This window comes from Apis cerana, linkage group LG9 (assembly GCF_029169275.1).
Source record: "Apis cerana isolate GH-2021 linkage group LG9, AcerK_1.0, whole genome shotgun sequence".
NCBI lineage: Eukaryota > Metazoa > Arthropoda > Insecta > Hymenoptera > Apidae > Apis > Apis cerana.
Genome location: NC_083860.1, coordinates 5,454,111 through 5,474,006, shown reverse-complemented (window position 1 = coordinate 5,474,006; position 19,896 = coordinate 5,454,111). Strand labels below are relative to the sequence as shown.

The window sequence follows — 19,896 nt, the reverse complement described above, 5'->3', positions numbered from 1 at the left end:
CGGACAGAAAGCCATCGATTGAAATTTTCATCATGCTTTCGCACGCGCATGTTCGTTCAATTATTTATTCACGGAATAGCGAACGGACAAACGGGCGTCGTTGTTGGCGAGAAAACGAGCGAGCGAACTGTTTGACGATGAAAGGGGGGAGGGAGGGGGGAAGGAAGAAAGAAGAAAAAAAAAAAGAAAAAAAACAAAGAACAAGATCCAAAATTTTCAGACGTTGTGGAAAGTTTCAAGAGAGGTAACGTCATTGAAAGGCTAATCCTGCCCCGGTATACCGTTTCTTTCTTCGCAGTTCAAACTTGGCGAAGATAGCTTGGGATACTACAACTAATTTCACATTTAGCGTTCACGCGTCGAATTTAAACTAACACGTGATCTCGCCGCGTTATTATTAGGTGTACCATATAAAGCGTAGCCGGTGGTTTCTAGCGAATTTCTGTTCCGACACTCGGCCGTTTTGTGTTTTAATATCGCTCGCGTTCACGTTCGCGTCACCGTGGCAGCGTCCGCGCTTTAAATTCATTTCACGAAGTGCAGCAACGTCGGGTTTGAAAAAGGGCGACGCACGTCGTCCTCGACGTTTTCAACGGCAGGTTCGCGTTACACAAGCGCGTGGAATTACAATATCGGATTTCATTTTCCGTTCATAGGAGCGTAGATTTCTCGGAGAAAAGAGAGCCAGAACGCTCCCAAGTGAAATTTGCCGCGCGGTGAACGGTTTTGCGCGATCACCGCTTCTCCTGTCCTCCTTTGGAGAGGACAAGTATATTCTATACTAGCAGAGGCCCGGCTAGGATGCTAGGCGTTTCCTTTGAGCACGATATAGTTCGTTGAAAATGCTTTCAGAGGCGTGGTGGAAGAGAGGCACTCGTTTGATGAAGCTGTACAGCTCCCCTGGAAACGAGAGTTGGCTTCCAAATACCGATTAACCATACATCCATTTTTCTCACGAGTCCTATTAATCGTTTAAATTTTTCTAACCTGTTGAACATTGTGGAAATGGTGAAGAATCCGACACATGCATATCTAATAATTCTTCTAGCACCTTGACGACCCATTCTTCTCGCTCTATCGCGCGATCGATTAATTATACATTCATAATTCCAGCTGCGATGATATTCAATGTAATTCAAGACAACGCTTATCCTCCCCCGCATCTCTTTTACCAACCGGCCTGTAAAAGGGAATCTTTGTCAACTCGCCTCGTTATTCGTCTGTCGTCGTTCGAAGACCGATACACCGACGCATAAATGCGTGCGTTTCGTACGCATTGCGTGAATCCGCATTCATGGAAAGAGGAACGATGATACGAAGCGGATGCTGTGTATTCAGCCAGGAATCAGCAGCAGCTGAATTCCGTGGAAATTTTCGTGGGTTCCCCAACGTGGGCAATAACGTGGATTCGGCCATCGTTTATCACCACTTGTAGCTCTATTCTGGCCGACCTAACCGTTTTCCTCGTGGAGGAAGAAGACACGAGAGGGTTAAACCATCTCGCTTCTGCGACGGTTGTTTAGCCGGGTCATGACGCATGTACATACCCTCTTTCAACCCCTTATTTTCAGACCGTTTTCCCAGGTATCGTTGCCATTACCTTCTCTCGTCACCGCTGCCAGTGTATCTCTTTCCTTTCTTTTCTTTTCCTTTTTTTTCTTTCATCTCTCTCTCTCTCTCTCTCCTCTCCGTTCTCCCCTGCTCACTTTCCGAGCGAATTGAGGGCTCGACGACAACGACGACGACACGAACACGCCTGTGTAAACCGTCCCATTCTCCTGCAACTATATATACCTATATACAATTGCTGTTTCCCGACGTACGAGGGAGACAGTGGTCTGGCACGCGACTCCCGTGGCTTCCTCCACGTTCCCATTCTACTTTTGCTCCATCGACGCACAGCTGATCCTTCTTCCCTCGTGTCTGGCCAGATACCATCCTCGCTCTAGAGGGGGAGGAAAAAAAGGAAAAGGAAAAAAGACCAGCGTGCCGTGGAAAGTCAATGAGACAGCTGTAGCCTGAACTAACTCCTTCAACAAGATTGATAATGAACTCTTCCGGATGGATCGATTGGAAACAAGATATTATTTATATAGTTCTCTCTCTCTTTTTTTTTATTTATACAATCCATTCTCCATTTTTCCTGGCCAGTTTCTAACTTCCAAGAACCACCCTTAACGGATAAAGATGCGGGCTAACGAGGGACGCTTTACTTTCCCTCCAGAAGGTTTTTCATCAGTCTTTGACACGGCGAGGCACACTTCGCGATGAGAAGAAAGTTTACGGCAAAGATAGTATTAATTAACTGCTCGTGTATTAATGCTTCGTTTCGTAGTAATCGAAACAAGTAACGAACGTCGTCGTTCTCGCCTTCGTCATCGCTGTACACTGTCCACGTAGCGTGAAACTTTTAATATTCCATGGTATCGTTCCTCCTTCTTTTTCTTTCTTTCCTTCTTCTTCTCCTCTTTCTTTTTTTCAACTAAAAATCACGCGAACTCTGCAACACAGACGGATCAGCGACGAGATCGAAGTGATCGCGACGAGGGGGGAGGGATAAAGGAGAAGGAAAGGAAATTAACAATACCTCTCTTTTTCTCCCTATCGTCAATTTTATTGCGACTTCCAGATAGGCAGATTCATCGTGGCCGGTTGATTGCACGCTATCTACTCCGAAGACCGAGATATGCGCACGGAAGATGATGAAGTGAGATGAAGTGATCGATAGTCGAGGGACGGTGCTCTCTTTTCAGTATTTCCAACTTTCCTCATCCCCTTTTTCTTTCCAACACTCCTCCACGAGTTTCTCACTCCAGTTTCCATGAGAACGACGGCCTCGGCCGCGCTTTCTTTGCAGTTTAACGCAGCGTCTATATACAAGTTCGTTGCGATACGTGTCCCGATGCAAACGTACACCCACATTGTCAACGACCAACAATGACGACGACTTGTTTTTCTTTCTCTCCGACGTCTCTCACTCCCTTTCAAACTCTTTTTTTCTCTCTCTTCCACCTTTCTCTCCTCCCTTCTGCTCCTCCACGCTTCTGGGATATCTGGGGTGGATACTTTGCACGTACGAGTGCGTTAAACAATGAAATCTTTCAATTATGGCAAATTGCGTGGTTGGCGGACGAGTTAATGATCAGACCATTGAAGGAAGTTCGGTGCGTTTTCTTCTGTGCGTCGATCGAACAATTGAGAAATTTTTTTGGGATTTTACTTCGTTGCTGCGTTATTTTCTGACAGTTCGAAGTAATATTAAGGTTAGAAGCTTGATCCAGAAGTTTCGTAATGTTATCTAGATTTTGGAATCAATATTGCTGTGAGTAGTTTTCTAGTTTGAAATGTTTATCGAAAATTCTAAGTTTAATCTTGATCTCGACACGGTATCATACTCGAAGTAAGTTGGTGCAGTAATTGCTTTTATCGATTTTTTTATCACGAATGTTGTTTATAATAATTGTATTATTAATAACAAAAAAGAATTTCTCAAGAGGATTATTTCTGAAAAATTTCATCGAGGCTCGTCGTAGAAAATAATCTCCTCTAAAAGAACTATTTCGTTCTTCACAGATATTTCATAAAATTCCCAGTTTATTACAACAGGGTTCAGAATAAGATAGTGCATCGACGATACACGTGCCGATAACACTGTGTACGCACCGACTCCGAATCGGTGACAATTTAAACCGGTTCCCTCTCAGAAATAGGATATCAACAAAAAAAAAAGTTTAGAAAAATCGAAAGATAAATAAGATCAGAAATATATACATATGTATAAATAGCAGGAATAATTTCCGGTTCCCGTATTTCCTGCGTGCCACAAGCGCAATATTTATTCACGCGGGTACACAAGTTGAGCAATCAGCGAATGTTTACAAGCCCTTTCCCAAATTCATTAACGCGAGCTTTTCAGCTGAAATCCAGTGAAAATATTTCAACAGTGTAACGCACGAAATTGGCGGTTGAACCGTTCGCGTCTACACCATCGACTTTCGCCCAACGAAAGGGAGGGCGCGAAGCAACAGCAGAAGTTGTTGCCCTCGAGTTCATTTCCAGCTTGTCGAACTTGTTCGAGGCTCGATGAAAGAGACAAGGGTAAATCTTTCATAGGATGTTCATTCGATGCGACGTTTTGCAAAAACGTGATTGGGATAAAATGGCGGATCATTCGATTCCTTTCGGTGAAAGAGAAGCACCGAGAGCGATGGCTGGTTGGCTTTTCTTCTCTCTCTCTCTCTCTTCTTTTTCCCCTTCCCACGTTCGAGTCCATGATTGAATTTATAATTTTTGAGATGGAAAATTGCGCACGGAGGGTATCGCGGAGAGTATCACGGCCGGGCGTCGATTCATCGCGGCCTCGCAATTTGGCGTGCTGTTAGCAAACCGACGGCTACAAATTGATGCCCTCTGGGCCCAATGTCGGTAAATTAATAGAGGCAGCGTTAGGTTCAATCGATGATGCGCAATAAATTGATGAAATCGTTATTGCACGGCCCCGGTATTATTTAATCAGCGATGCACACTTCATTCAAGCACAATTTTCTGAATAACCGTGTATAACTAGATGCTCGAATAACACGCAGGGGCGGACGGGGGCGGCCATTGTTCAACGACGTCGATGATACACTGTAGGACGTACGGCTTCGTGCCACCGCGCTTCGTTAATGACACCGGCCTGACACCCTTAACGCGTCACCCCGAGTTCTCTCTCTCTTTCTCTTTTGCATTTCACCACCCCATTGTCCCCTACCCTTTCCTTGAATCTTACGCGTAATCGTTCACGAACCGTGAACTCGGTGCAGGGTTCGCCGTTGGTGAGATTCAATGATTTAATCACGATTCGCGACAAGATTTCGTAACGTCGAAAATATGATAATACGGGATGTTCGATCGCCGAGATCTTCTTCTCGAAAACCTTATTCCGGAAAGTTTTAAAACCTTCTTTTGTTTCGCGTTGTTATACTTTGGAGCCGGTTCCACGCGTGTTGTTTACCGCGATACGTGCACTTGACAGTTAATGGGTAATGGTTATTCCTTTTATAACCGGGAAAAGCAAGCAAGTTTATTAAAGATCCGATCTTTCCCTTCACGCTCGACCGAAAAAATCTCGTTTGAATATATATATATATATATGTGTATATATATATAGTATATAATATATATGTATATACATCGTTCAGCTTTCTTCGGCCTCTCCCCAGTATTCTTCGCCATTTTAACTCCTCTCTTTTCCGCTCTCTTAGCCCTCCGCTCCTCCTTTGTCCCCAAGATTTTTATTTCCCCGACCAACGGCAAAAATACGTTGTAATACGGACCAGTTAACGGGCCGTTCCTTCCTCCCTCGCGGAAATATACTTTTTAAATAAGACATCCACCGCCGTCTGCCGTGGATTTTCAGTGAAGGATTTGGGAGAGGCACAATCCCAGCGAGGAGGTACCGGGCGAGTAAATACTTTATTTCAATCTTTAGAGTCTCCCGTGTCTCTTATCTAGAAGGTGAGCTACAATGCGATCTTTTCAATCGTGAGATAAAGTATATTCGTCCACAGATTCAGGCGCATTCAGGAAATGTGAGAGAGGCCGGCCGGGGAGGGGTCGAGGGTTGTAAACGACGATTTTATTCGTTCATCCACCGGTTAACGATCGGAGGAGGAATCCTTGGAACGCGACCAATGTATTTTATCCGGATGCAGATCGGCCAGACTCGCGAAACCTTGATAGCTTTCGATGTAATCTGAAATTAATGCACGTTACACGGCGTGGTTGAATACATGCAGCGTGCACAAGCGTGACGAGGACGAGGAAGAAATTTAAGATAAGCCGTGGACTGAATACAAATTTGAACAAGCGGTATACAACGCTTCTTCCGAAAATGAAGATAACACGAAAATTCCTTTACGCCAACTAGGCTTGCTCCGCTTGCTCAACTTTGCCTCCCCTGATGTTACTTCTCTTTTTTCGCGGCCTCCTTTCTCGAAAAGATAGAGGGAAAGATCACCCTTGCTCGAGCTTGTCGCACGATTTCTAAAAAATGGGGGTATTAGCAAGTCGTCTTGCGGGTACGTATCGGAGGATGGATCCGCGAATAGTTCACCAGCAAGATAAATGGCGGCGAATCGGGCGTTTAACGAGCCTTTAAACACCCTTCGTGCTGGCTTGATATTAACCAGAAGAGATTCGCGAGCCGACCTTGATCCAGACGGTACAAATGCACCCTTGCGCACTCACGCTCGAATCTCTCCACAACGATCCTTCGAGCCGATATACCCTGTAACCCCGCTGGCTAGAAAAATACACGACGATGTAACATCCTCCGACGAAGCAGATTTCCGGTTACCACGAGGGAAGGGATGGCGAGGCTGCGCTCGACGAGCGTGCGTGCGAGGGATGGCGAGGACCTCGCACACCCCCTCGATACCGCGACATTTCTCGTTGGTGGCCAGCACGGAGCCAACCAACCGGATGGAACACAATGAATCCCTAAGAAATAGCGAGAGGAATTCGAAGATGAACGGGTGAGACGGCGCGGCGGAGACGGGGGATAAATAGAAGGAGCGGGCGAGACAGGGTTAAACGGGGGGAGGGAAGGGAGGGAGGAGGGAGAAGAGGCAGGCGCGTGAAACGAGACGGAGACTAATAGAGAGGGAGAGATGTGGCAGGTGCAGGAGAGGATTCGCGTACGGGCGGGTGAGTTGTGCGTACCAATCGCGGGTGCAGGGTACGTCCGCAGGCACGCAGGAGGAGGCACGAAAACCGGGCACAGCCCCAGGAGCGGAGGGTTCCGGCAAACGAGACAAAACCGCCCACGCTGCTTCCTGGGGACCGGCGCGCGTCTGCTCGCGCTGCGACGAGTGCAACGCATTGAGTGCCGCGTGCGGAAAACGGGCTTCAACGCGGCTCGGTTGGGTGGTGGCCCGCTGCTGTTCACTCTTTGGAGAGAAAAGGGTTGCGCGAGGAGCGACAGGGACAGGGTGGGAAAAAGAGAGGGATGCGTGAAGGAGGAAGGGTGAAGAACGAGGGAAGAGGAAGAGGAGGACAGAGGAGAAGGAGGAGGAGGAGGAGGAGGAGAGTGGCAGGGGTTGAGTAGCGGGGGAGGAGGGTCGGAGGGGACGGGTGGAAACTGGCGGAGGTTGGGCGACGGGGGTGGCGGCCGATTCTCGGTTGGTGGTAGTAGTGGCGGAGGCTGAGGGGGGAAGGGGGTGGCGGGAGTGGTGGCGGCGGCGGCGGCGGCGGCGGCGAACATAAAATCCCTCGCACATGCCTGGTGCATTCATTAGGGGGGATGTGTCCGTGCAGCGTACACGTCGACCTGCATCCACGCCACCCTCTCTCTCTCTCGGCGCCACCCCTGGCCTCAGTCGCGCTCCGCGGCCAACTTGGTACACACGCCACTTTGTTGTTTCTCCCTCTTCGAGTTTCGTCCGCATTTGTACGTCATCGACGCCGCGTCGTGAGATAATCGTGATACGCGAGATCGCATCTCGTCTCGATTCTCTAACGATCGAAAGAGTTATATATATATATATATACATTTTTATATATACATATATGTATATATACATACACATATATATATATATACACATATACACGGAAAGTTATTCCCGAATCGACGTAACTGTGCTCGTTCTCGTCTCCCGTCTGAAAAAGAAAAGAAAGAGAAATAATAAAGAAAAAAGGGGGAAAAAAACTGAAAACTCTTCTCTCAACTCGCTCACTGTTTCATCGCGCGCCTCGTCATGACCGCCGAGACAAGTTTAAGATACTGCATACTCCGCTCGGTGCGAACGATGTAATCGTCAAGTGCCGTTTTATTGCCTGTTGTACTGTAACTGTCATGTGCGCGGATATACTGTCTACGACAGAGATCGCAGTTACGTGAACGTGAAGAGGATCTCTTGGTCTCTTGTCCAGGGGAGAAGAATCGTCTTCGTAAGATCGTCGCGGAAGATTTTCCGTGAGGGGGAGATCTGATCCTCCTTCGTGCTGCGTGGTGCGGCTACGACAGCCCGACAGGATTTCATGTTCACGAATTTCAGTAAACCAGGTAACGATGCGCCAAACACGCCTGCACAGGCATCGGCGCGTCGATTTTCAGATTTTCATAACGCGCGACACCCTCGCGTCGTTACCACTGTCGCGAGGACAACACGTTCGATTTGCGCGCTCGGCCTTCCTTGCGGCCTGGCTGCACGCGGCTGCTGTGTACGCTTAGAGGGGAGGCCACCACGGATACGCGCCTATTCTGCAGCTCGCAAAACGGCCTACCAGACCTGCCGGACCCATCGATCGCGAGATCTAGAGGCATGCGTCGCGTGTTCCTCCCTCCCCCCCTCTCTCTCTCTCTCTTTCTCCCTTCAAGGGACTAAGACGGGAACAGAATAGGCCGAGAAACCACCACCGAACGTGAGACGGACGTATTATACTGGGACGAACATTGAAAACGCGCTTCTTCGTTTCCCGATCTTCGATAAAACGATGCGCGACTCGGTTTTCGTCGATTTCGGTTCGTTTCCTTTTTTTTTTTTATTCCGTTTTCACGCGAGATAATCGGATAGGAAAATAAGGGAAAAGCGGATTGACAGTCGGAAAATATGTTGGCACGCAGGGAATTTTATACGGATTTCAATAATATACACTGTAAACTAGACTGGCGTTTATTGGTTTGACCCATCCGATTGAAACGTAAACTAATCCTGGCGCGAACAAAAATAGGGTGGGGGAGGGTGGAGGGGTTGTCAATTTTCGAGGACATATATTCGTGGACGAAATACGCGCGCAATTTCTGACCGCTGCAATCGTGCAGCGGTTCCATTGTTTCAGACGATAAAATGAGATAAATCATATTCTTTCACATCCTAAATGGGGAATCCGTGAAACGAGGTAGATTTATCATAGGTGAAATTTCAACGTTTCACACGCGCAAAGACTGACTCTTGCTCAATTAAATGATAAAGGACCCGTGTATATAAAAAAATCTATATATTTTTTTATATATTCGTATCATTAAGATTTAGACCCTTTTTAAGAGAAATTAACGAAAAGTTATTCCTTCGTAAGTCAAAATTGTAATATTAATTACGCGTATTTCGCGTCGATGTTGTGTGTCGTGAATTGAGAGAACTTTGTTTTTCCTTTCGATTTAATATTTATAATTAAATGAGATGCACGACGGATAAATAGCTCATTATCTAATAATTCACATCTAAAAATTTCAATTTTAGTTACGTAACGCAATAAATATTAAACGTAGTATTTTTTGTACGGATACGGATTGAAATAAAAAAAAAAGAAGAAAAAATAAAGCGAGGGGAAAATATATTCGTTTCCTCGGAATTCAGAGATACGAAATTTCTAGAAATTCGTATGTTTGAACTGCATAAAACGTTTTTCGATTCACGAACGAAATATTTCTTAAGATGTAATTTAAAAGCAACGTCCTATGGGATAGTCTTTTATAAAACTTTGCAATGTAAATTTTTTAGGAATAAACCAGTCATGTTCTGCACTTGAAAAACGGAATTAAAGAAAGGAAAAAGAGAGAGAGAGAGAGAGAAGAAAAAAGAAAAAAAAAGTAGAAGGAGGAAAATTTATAAGTAGAGATGTTTGAATAAAAGAGGCGAACCAAGTGCAACATTAGAATTTTCACGGTATTATTTATGCAATATTTCTTCGGTAACATTCTTTCCGTATGCAAACACAAAACATCGTAACTTCTTAGACGGTACACTCCGGTGGACAAATATTGCAACAACGATATATCAAGATTAATTTTTAATCTGCCGCGATGAGCGGTGGGAAAAGGATTCATAATTTATCATGCGCGTACAGCAGGCTGATACATCGAGTTACGCATAGATTAAGATAAAAAGCATAGAGAAAAAAAAAAAAAAATTAGAAAAATATTATTTTAGAAACGAAAAAAAAAAAAAAAAGAAAAACGTTACAAAACTAACGAACCGTTATCGTTCATTTCATGTCGCTTTAAGCACCGTGCACGTTTAAAAACTAGCTTAAAAAGAGATTCGAGCATAAATCGATGCGTTTACACTCGATCGTTTCTGTCTCGAACGACAAGGGATAACGGAAAGCAAATAATACTCTTGTCTACTCTTTTTTCCCGTTTCTCGAATGCCTATTCTATACTCGGTAGTCGGTATGACGCATCGATCGACGTATGATCCATCGATCGCGCGAAATATCGCTCGAGAGGGAGGAAAATTCGTTCGTAATGCACGTAAGAGTATATAAGTCACGATTTTCATCTGTACAGACAATAATCGTGAAACGTATAATAGAACGTTCAACATGGGTCTTGGGTAAAGTTTCCCCTCGTTTCAAGATCACGGATTTTAACCGTGCTCTTTCTCCTCTTCTAAGCTACATCGCCGCATTGTCGCCGAGGAAACATATGGCCGAGCGCAGCAGCGTGCGTCTTTTATCGGGACGGCGTATTTTATGCGAACTTTCTTACCACTGCATTAAACTTTATTGCACCGTCGCGAATCTCTGTTGCTTTTTTATTCGAGCTTGAATTGTGCACATATCTTTCACGAACTATCGTAAAATTCAATCCGAACGATGGGGCCAAACATCTCATTAATATTAAAATTAGAATCAGAATCATTAATATTGAAGTTTGAATTAATTCGAGTATTAAAAAAAAAAAAAATCGCTCGAATATATTATTCCATCGATTATTCGTGATGAGAGAAGAAATATGATGAATATGGATAAAAAAACGCGATACGTTATTACGATCGCGTCGCGTAATTTTTTGGTGCGCGCGCACTTATCGCGCGCGCATGCGCGGTGCGAAAAAATCGCGCCAGCCGCGTGGCACCGCTGCACTTCCGGTTTATATCGCGCCAAGATCGTCCCTGAAGATTTGCCAGCTTCGCACAAGACAGAGAAATGTTTTATTTCGCGATGCTACGTCAACTGTAGGGCAAGAAACAGGCGACGTATCGAACCATACAATACGTCGCGATGTAATATACTTCTGCTTCCACTTGTTTTCCTCGTGGAACAATCAAGGCCATCGCGAGATAATTATGCAGATAACAGTGATGCTCGCCGGTATTCCACCTGTATGGAGGATCTACAGGTCCGTTTTTTTGCCTAAAGATAAGATTTACTGTATTCTTTTTTTTTTTTTTTCTCCTCTATATGCCTGTTAACGTTGTCGATCTTTGATCTTTTACACGAACACGATACTCGAACACGCACAAACATGTACATTATATTCTCAACAAATATTTCTGTTTTTCGATTTTTCGTTTGTTTCAACAATTATACTCTGGAAGATTCATAGTTTTTTTTTTTTCACATTTACACGCATGAGATGTATTATATACTTTAAAAACAGATTTTCTCATATGGTATGTAGAGAGAACTCGTTCGAGGAACCGGTTCGCACAATTAATTGCGTAACCATTTAGTTGACCCAGGATGATGTTGCTAATGTCTAGAAAACGCGGCTCTTTGTTAGAGATAGGTTTCGATGCGATTAAAAGGAGCCCAGTCTAAATGCGCCAACTTTCTGATAATTATTCGACTATGAAACGAATAAATTCGATTTGATACTGCCGGATATCATTTTTTTTTATTTTTATTTTTTTTTTATTTTTTTTTTTTCCCCTCTCTCGTGTTTATACATTTCTGTCACGGTGCTGTTCGAGAAAGAGAGGAAAAAAAGAAGAAGAGGGGAAAAAATGAGAAAGAAAAAGAAAAATGGAATATCGCGAGAAATGTTCTGGAAATAGAGTTACGCGATGCGGAACGCGAGCGAATTCAAGCAACGGATCGTTTAAATTTTTCTCTTCGGCACAAAATTTCGAGTCCATTGTAATGCGATTAATATTCTCATTCGTCGCTTGCTTACGCGTATTCGTTAAACGAGACGTTTCTCGTCAGGAATAAATATCCATAGTAATTTATTACGATGCTCGAGCTTCCTTCGAAATTATCGTTTCGAACGTTTCCAGTCGGTTTACCTTTTATTAAAAATATCACGGGCACGCCCGACTGGCAACACTTATTATCTTCATCGGTCTAATATTCGAAATCGTCAGAAACGCAACGGGGCTCGAGATAAAATCAATTACATTTATTTTATCCGCTTATATATATATATATATATCGAGTTTCTATTTACATATCTTCGACGAGGATAACCTCGACGAATAGTAATTTTGCACAGTGTCAATCAAAGTGCGGATTAAATCTGTTAATGACCGTGGCAAAGCTTGTAAATCCGAATATTCGAAAACCGATTAAGAAGATTTTCCAATTTTCCCGCTATCTATTGATTTCGTATGGTTAACACGATTATCAGCCCGATTCGCGGATGTATCGAAATTAATATCAGAAAGCGCGAATTACCGTTTATTGCAGTCAAATGAAACCGAATGACCCTTTTGCACTGCATGATTTTCCGTGAAATGTAATCTCTTCTCGTATAACCGAGCTCATTTAACCAAAGAAAGGAACGAAAGAGGACGACTTGAAAAGAAGGAAGAAAAAAAGAAAAAGAAAAGAAAAGAAAAGAAAAGAAAAATTGCGAGATCTTCGTGTTCACGAATCGTTGTCACGGAAGTAGTTACGGAATAAAACCGTATAAACGATCCTTTGGATTAAGCAGTTTCGATTTCTTTTTTCTTTTTCCTTTTTTTTTTTTTTTCTTTCGGATTAAGGGGAAAGAGGAAACGGGTTTTGAGACTTTCTTTTTATAGCACTTCGTTCAAGGATCTATGAATTTTACATGTATTACGCGTGCATTACAACAATGTGACGATGTATAGTTTGTCGCATTTCACGGAAAGCCGAACTTCCGTGTAACACTTTCGAAAGTATCACGATATATCTTTAAACATGTTCGTAAACTGTTTTGCAAAAAGAGAAATTGTATTGATTTTTTTGTTTTTCAATCTATTTGTTTTTCAATCTAAGCTTCTTAAAACGAGTAGAGACCGTTTCGTTTAATTTGATTTATCGTGAAAACGTTTCAAACTCTTGATTGTATTTTAATGTTAAATATATAACAATTGAAATCATTTATATTTTCGATAACAACGATAGGAATTTTGTTAGTGAGAGAAAAGAGCCCATTGAACGAAGTATAATTTCTGTTGAATTATCGTGCTACGCACAGTCAATAAGATAAATGCATTTATCTCGACACTCGTTTAAAATATAATTGAATCAGACATTTATTTATTTTAACTTTTAATATTTATGTATATAGTTCGTGCATTTTTACAAATAATTTCATTCAGATAGGTTATGTATCGGCATATTGGTTTCAATTTAACTTTATAATTGTTTTATTATTTTGTACTGTTTCGATAGTTGATCATTCTTTTTTTCTATACAAAATTTGAAAAAGAAAAAAGAAACTTTAAAAAAATAATATTTATAATTGTAATTTATTATTTTATACTTTTCGAAAGATAGATAAATATTTATCCACCAACAATGATAATTTTTTTTAATTTATCGTGACATTTTATAATGAAATAAAATTTATAATAATATTAATGAAAAAATATTTAAATATAAAAGAAAAAAATCTTTTATTTATTCGAAATTGTTGGGAGAAGTCTTATTGCGTGACTAGTAACGTTTGAATTCGAGCGCCCTTCGCGCCATTCCCCCCGGCAGATGCACGAAGGTCAAAAGTATTTTAAAAATAAGGCCGTAGGCATTGGCAGATTGGTATGGTAGTGGACGTTAAGGGTCGGGTGGCGTTGTAATGGCAAAAAGTTTGCGAAAGGTGAGTAATCATCGGGACGATAAACAAAGTTGGGTCGTTAGTGTATACGATGCGTTAGTTAGCTGGCGCTGGGTTTAGGTAAATAAAGCCGCGTGTGAAGCGTGTTTGAATGGTTAGAAATCGAGCATCAACAAATCGAGTTTTCGCGAGAAGGCTCGTGGCTAGACGAGTACGGCCGACAATGGCGCCCAAGCCTCGCGAATATTGACATTGCCGAAAACATTATCTTCGAATATAGGATATTATCATATCCGTGGGTGACACATACTGCGTCGTAATTAATACTCTAACCTTCTTTTAATTCGCGCTACATTTATCGAAGTGAAATCGTGTACAGAGTTATTTGTCGTTGCCGAGGTTATGCGAAAAAATGTTTTCGGCACGTATAGTAGCGACGCGTGAACCCTGAAGGGTTTTACAGTTATACTGCAATGTGGCACATTTGCAGAAGCACGGAGGAAGTTGTGTGGGTCTAGAGTTGCGATATAATCTCTGAGGAGATATCGTCAAGCCGATATAGGAGAGTGTGCGTGAAGAAGGCGTGTGAGTTAACGTTTTAAGGGTTAGGGAGTCATTCTGTAGTCAGGGTGATCAAAGTCTTTAGTGTGGACAGTTCAGGGCAGCTAGTTTGGTTGTAGGGTCGGGATTGGAGATAGACAAGATGGACCAACAGTATTGCCTACGGTGGAACAACCATCCAGCCAACCTCACAGACGTTCTCAGCTCCTTACTTGCCAGAGAGGCACTCTGCGACGTAACCCTGGCGTGTGTTGGAGAGACTTTCAAGGCACACCAGACGATACTCTCTGCATGCAGTCCATATTTTGAGAGCATTTTCCTTCAGAATACCCATCCCCATCCAATTATATTCCTGAAGGATGTCAATGAAACGGAAATGAAGGCATTGCTGCACTTTATGTATAAGGGGGAAGTTAACGTTAGTCAGCATCTGCTACCGATGTTCCTTAAAACAGCTGAGGCATTACAGATTAGAGGCCTCACTGATAATAGTGTAAATAACAAGACAGAAGAGAAAAGTCCATCGCCAGAACCAGAAACGCAAACTGGTATTAGGCATACTGAATCGCCTAACCTTCAGCCTCCTCCTGAAAAGAGGAAACGAAAGGCTTCGGGCAGCTATGATGTTTCCCTTAGTGGTCCACCCAGTGAACGGTTCATGTCAGATTCTCAGGTATGTAATTTTAAATATTGTACATCTTTGTGCATGTAAGTATTATTAATTTCATATTTTTGTTATTAAGTAATATATCATATTGTATTTTTTTTTATAATAATAATTCTTTTTATTATTATTTTAATAATTTCTGTGTATACAGAAAATAATTATTTAATAAAAATTTAGTAAATATATAATATATAATAAAATAATAATAGTAATTTATCGCATTATAAGTTATGAGATTCTTATTACTCCAAAAATATTTGTATATATTTTTTTACAATACTTATTATAATTATTTTGTTAATATTTTTTTTTTAGAAAAAATATAAAGCAAAATATTACAATTTATGTTTTTTCAACTTTATTATTTTTAGTTTTCACATACTCCAATAATTGTAGACATCAGTTCCATTTTTAAATAATCCTTATTTTTGCTATAATATTTAGCAATCATTAATTTATAATCAAAGTTAAGAAGAGGTTATTTAATATTAAATAATATTAAATCAGAAAAGTATTAATGATGATAAAAAATAATTATATGTATTATTTATCTTTGAACATAAAGTATATGTATGATATAATTTTTTTTTATTTTATCGTGTATTTGTTTAGTAATTTTTGTATTATGCATAAATTTATATTGAGATATTAGATGTATGTAAATTAATCGCTTTTGAAGAAATTATTTTCAAAACATATGCTCCCGCGAAGTTATGCGCGTGCGTTGTACATGCTTACGTATACATATACACGTGTAGTCACGTGTATATGCGCAAAATTTCCTTACAAGTAGCGCTTAAAATTCGAAGATAATGATCGTAATTTATTATCATTAAATTATATATCTATATGATTGGACAGCTTTCCAAATATCTGTACTTGTAACCTTGAGGTATATTACAAATGCTGATTTTAAAATATCGTTTTTGCCACAGACTAATCTCCCAGAAATAAGGATGTATTGAATTTTTTTTTTCTTAAATAATTTTTTTATATATTTTATAATTTAGATACAAACTCTTACAAATAATATGCAATAATAAAAATAATTAAAATTCTATTTAATCCAAGAAATCTTTCATTTTATTTTAAATATTTTAAATAAATTTTAATATTAATATTAATTCAATTAATTTTGTAATTTATCATTTTTCAGACATCGTCACAATGTAGTTACAAATCAAGCCCTCCTGTGATTCCAAAGTCAAATAATGCCATGGGAGCTGATTTGGAAGATGGTAGTCGACCTATGTCTCCTGCATCACAGCCACAACCTTCGATCAAGCAAGAGTTAGATCATCACTTACCAGACTTCCATGACAACATTTCCCTCCCAGTGAGTATTTTTTTTTTTTATATAATTAGCCTTAATAAATAAATATCTATAATAAAAATGTTATTAATGCATGTTAATAATATACTTTATAGCATGTAAATAGTTTGTGGTATGTGGTAATTTGTAGATATGTACTAATAAGATGAATATGCTTTTTTAATACGAAGTTCATATAGTAATTTCATATTTCATGAAATATATTTTGTTTTATAATTATCTCATTGTGTTAATTTATTTTATTTAATTTAAAAGTAAATCTTTTCTTATTATTTACTACAATATTCAAACTTTTTTATATAATTCTGATATGTGTTTTTTTTATATTATGTAGTTATTTAAAATAGTTTTGGTATAGTGTAAATTTTGATATTAATATATCTTAATTTGATTAATTTTTTTGTATTACGTACTATTTTTATTTCAGAATATTATTTTATTCTTTTTTATTTCTGTATTCTATAATTAATTTATACCTTATCAAAAGATATTATTGTTATATCATATAATTTAATAATGTAATATGTTGAGTAGATTATATAAAAAAAAAAAAGATATGAAGTTTCGTTACTATTCCTATAATCATTGACTATCTATTATTTTCCTACAACTACTCAGTCCAAACAAACATGGGAAGGAAGGGATATCATAGAGATACAAAATTGGCTTCTTATATGCTAAAAGACAAAATCAAAAAAAAATGTGTTGATTAAACACATATCCTTTCCTTCTCTGTTGACAGACTAGTGTGGAGTGGGAAGTTCAGAGAGATGGGAAGAGTGACGAAACTATGGATGTACAGAACATGACCCAAAATCAACAAGATTCTGCTGTGATACAAGTTTCTTGTGAAAGCACTATCATGGCTGGAGGTTCTATGTCTATCAATATGTCAGGGACTACATCCGAATGTTATGATAATTCTTACAAATCTTCGCAAAATCAGTCTACATCTTTAAAGTGTAATTCACAGAAAAATAGTAATGCAGAATTCAGTTCCATTCTTGATTCATTTCCAGAAAGTAATGCAAATGTTAAAAAATTTCATGATAACAATGAGATACATAGATCAATAATTGTAAATCCACAGCCAAGCATGTCAGTAATTCAATCAACTTTATGTAATATTTCACAACGTTCTATTCCTCAAAGTAGAAAAACTGGTAAATTTAAAGTTGGATGGTTAGATATGTATTCTTGGCTTCAATATGATGAGAGATCAAACCTTATGTTTTGTAAATATTGTAGAAAATGGAGCGATTCAATGCCTGAAATACGTACTTCATTTGCTGCTGGAAATGGTAATTTTAGACTTGAAATTGTGAATCATCATGATAAGTGCAAGGCTCATAATTTGTGTGTTGCTAAAGAAAGTGAAGCAAGAGGAAATTATACTTACATCATGGAAACATATTGATTTTTTATTATGAGTGCATTTTAATAATATTGATTTGTGATTTACTTTGCTCAATTAAGATTCAGATTAATTTTTACCATAAAAAAATGGCTTGTCATGCAAGACAAAATTACTTCATAAACATTCTTTTTTTCTTACTTTTTGTTATTATAAAATCATCTTATAAAATCTGCATATATATGCATAATTATTTGAGATTGTATAAATACTATCAGTCATGCTATATTATGATAAAATATGTATGCATGATATTTTATTAAAAATATACAATGTATTTTTACATTATATTTTAAAATTTTTCAAAAGTATATAAAAGTATATATATTTTTCTATATTTAATTTTAACAAATTACATATTAAAGTAAAATTCATGCATTTTAAATACAATAAACACAAATTAAAAATGTGCCTTGCATTAATTTATTTTTATGGTTGTTATCACAAATATCTAGAACATTTTTTTATCAAATCTTAATTAATTAATTTTTTTCGATAAAGCAAATGAAATTTATAAAAATTATGATATGTATAGTATTCAATGCTATACTTATTTTATATTTTTGATTATATTAAGAATTTCAATTTTAATTATAACATCATTTTTAAATATTTTATATTAGCATTATACAAATTAGGTCTGATATGTCTTGGTTAATTAATTATATATAATTAAAATTATAAATTTCATTTTTTATTCCAATTATAATATACAATATATGTTTGTGCATGCTATAATTGGTTGATTCATGGAAAATTTCTTGTTAAAAATTTAGATATTTTAACGAATATTTCATAATACAATGTAGAAAATTTTATGAATTGTGTATATTGTTTAGATTGTAGATTATTTTTAATAATATGTTAGAATATATTAGAGTTGTTCATGTTTATAAATTAAGTCGAAGAAAGATATAAATTTTTATGGATAAAATACATTTATATATTTAATTACTTATGACGTGACATATACTTTTACAAAGTGATCGAATATATTAAAATTCACATTTATAGATTTTTGAATCTAACATTTTTATGTAATAATGTTTATATAGATAATAACGTGAACTGTTCAATCATGTTATTAACATTGAAATATTGTTAGGAAGAAACGAATTGCCAAAGCATGTGCATTTTTATAATGATGCGCTTCTGTGATGAATATTTCACGCGTGAAATATGAATGAAATTCCAATATTTTTATTATAGAGAATGCTGATTTTATCGTATCAAATATACGAATAAGCATGCATTTAGGATTTCAATGGATTGTATTTCATCGAATGACAAATCCTTCTCTCTTGTTATTATTAATTATGTAAATAGTAAATAAAAAATGATTGTTATAAGCTTTGTTTTATTATTTGTAAATTTTGAATAATTAAAAATATGTATTATATTTTATAGATTTAAAAATTTTATAGATTTAAAAAATTTCGTAAACAGCAAAAAGAAAAGAAATCATTTCGATTGCAATTCGTACTCGATTTTTATACTTATTTATCTTTTTTACTATCTTTTCAAATAAATGAAATATTAATTTATTTCAATATTTATTGTTATCCAGAGATTATTTGAAAATTAACTTTTTTATAATAATCAGAATGTGATAATATAATGGTAGATTTTTCTGAGACTTCAGATTTTTATATGGAGGAATTCCATAGATAAACGATACGAAGTGACTTTGTTCAACAGTAGAATTTATAATGTATAATCGTGACGTGTGCAGGGTCATCCAGTTGGACTGCTAGGAGAAGAAGGAGGAGCAACAACAGGCACGCTAAGCGATGGCGTGTCAGGAATTGAATCATCTGAACATCATAATCCCCCAGAAATGCTCGACGGGCTCGATGGTAAGACCTATAAATATCTATAATTACGATCAAAATTACATTTAGATTTCACGTATTTCCCCTACTTCGTTTCTACACCATTATCATGGTTATTGTTATCGAATTAATTTTTCATCACTTCTTAATTAATTTATTTCCGTATAATCAGACCATGAATCTGTCTGTGCCGTTATTGTTATATATTTTTTTTCAATAATGAAAATTAAAAGTAAAATTGGTAATTAAGAAAAGAATAATGGGAACGAGAGATGGAAATACGCGAGATCTAAGAAATCGAGGGAGATGTGCATGCACGTTTGCAAGAATTTTTGCGCGTCGAATCGTACATAG

General features: G+C 38.3%; 1 protein-coding gene across 1 annotated transcript; it reads left to right on the top strand.

The window, feature by feature from the left end:
• Nucleotides 1–6,677: 6,677 nt before the first annotated feature.
• Nucleotides 6,678–19,059, top strand: LOC107997942 (zinc finger and BTB domain-containing protein 34). The gene is given in 5 exon segments (XM_017057094.3): nucleotides 6,678–11,096; nucleotides 11,098–11,110; nucleotides 14,416–14,969; nucleotides 16,120–16,299; nucleotides 17,039–19,059. Coding segments are annotated over 5 exon segments (1,710 nt in total). The 5' UTR covers nucleotides 6,678–10,808; the 3' UTR covers nucleotides 17,714–19,059.
• Nucleotides 19,060–19,896: the final 837 nt, after the last annotated feature.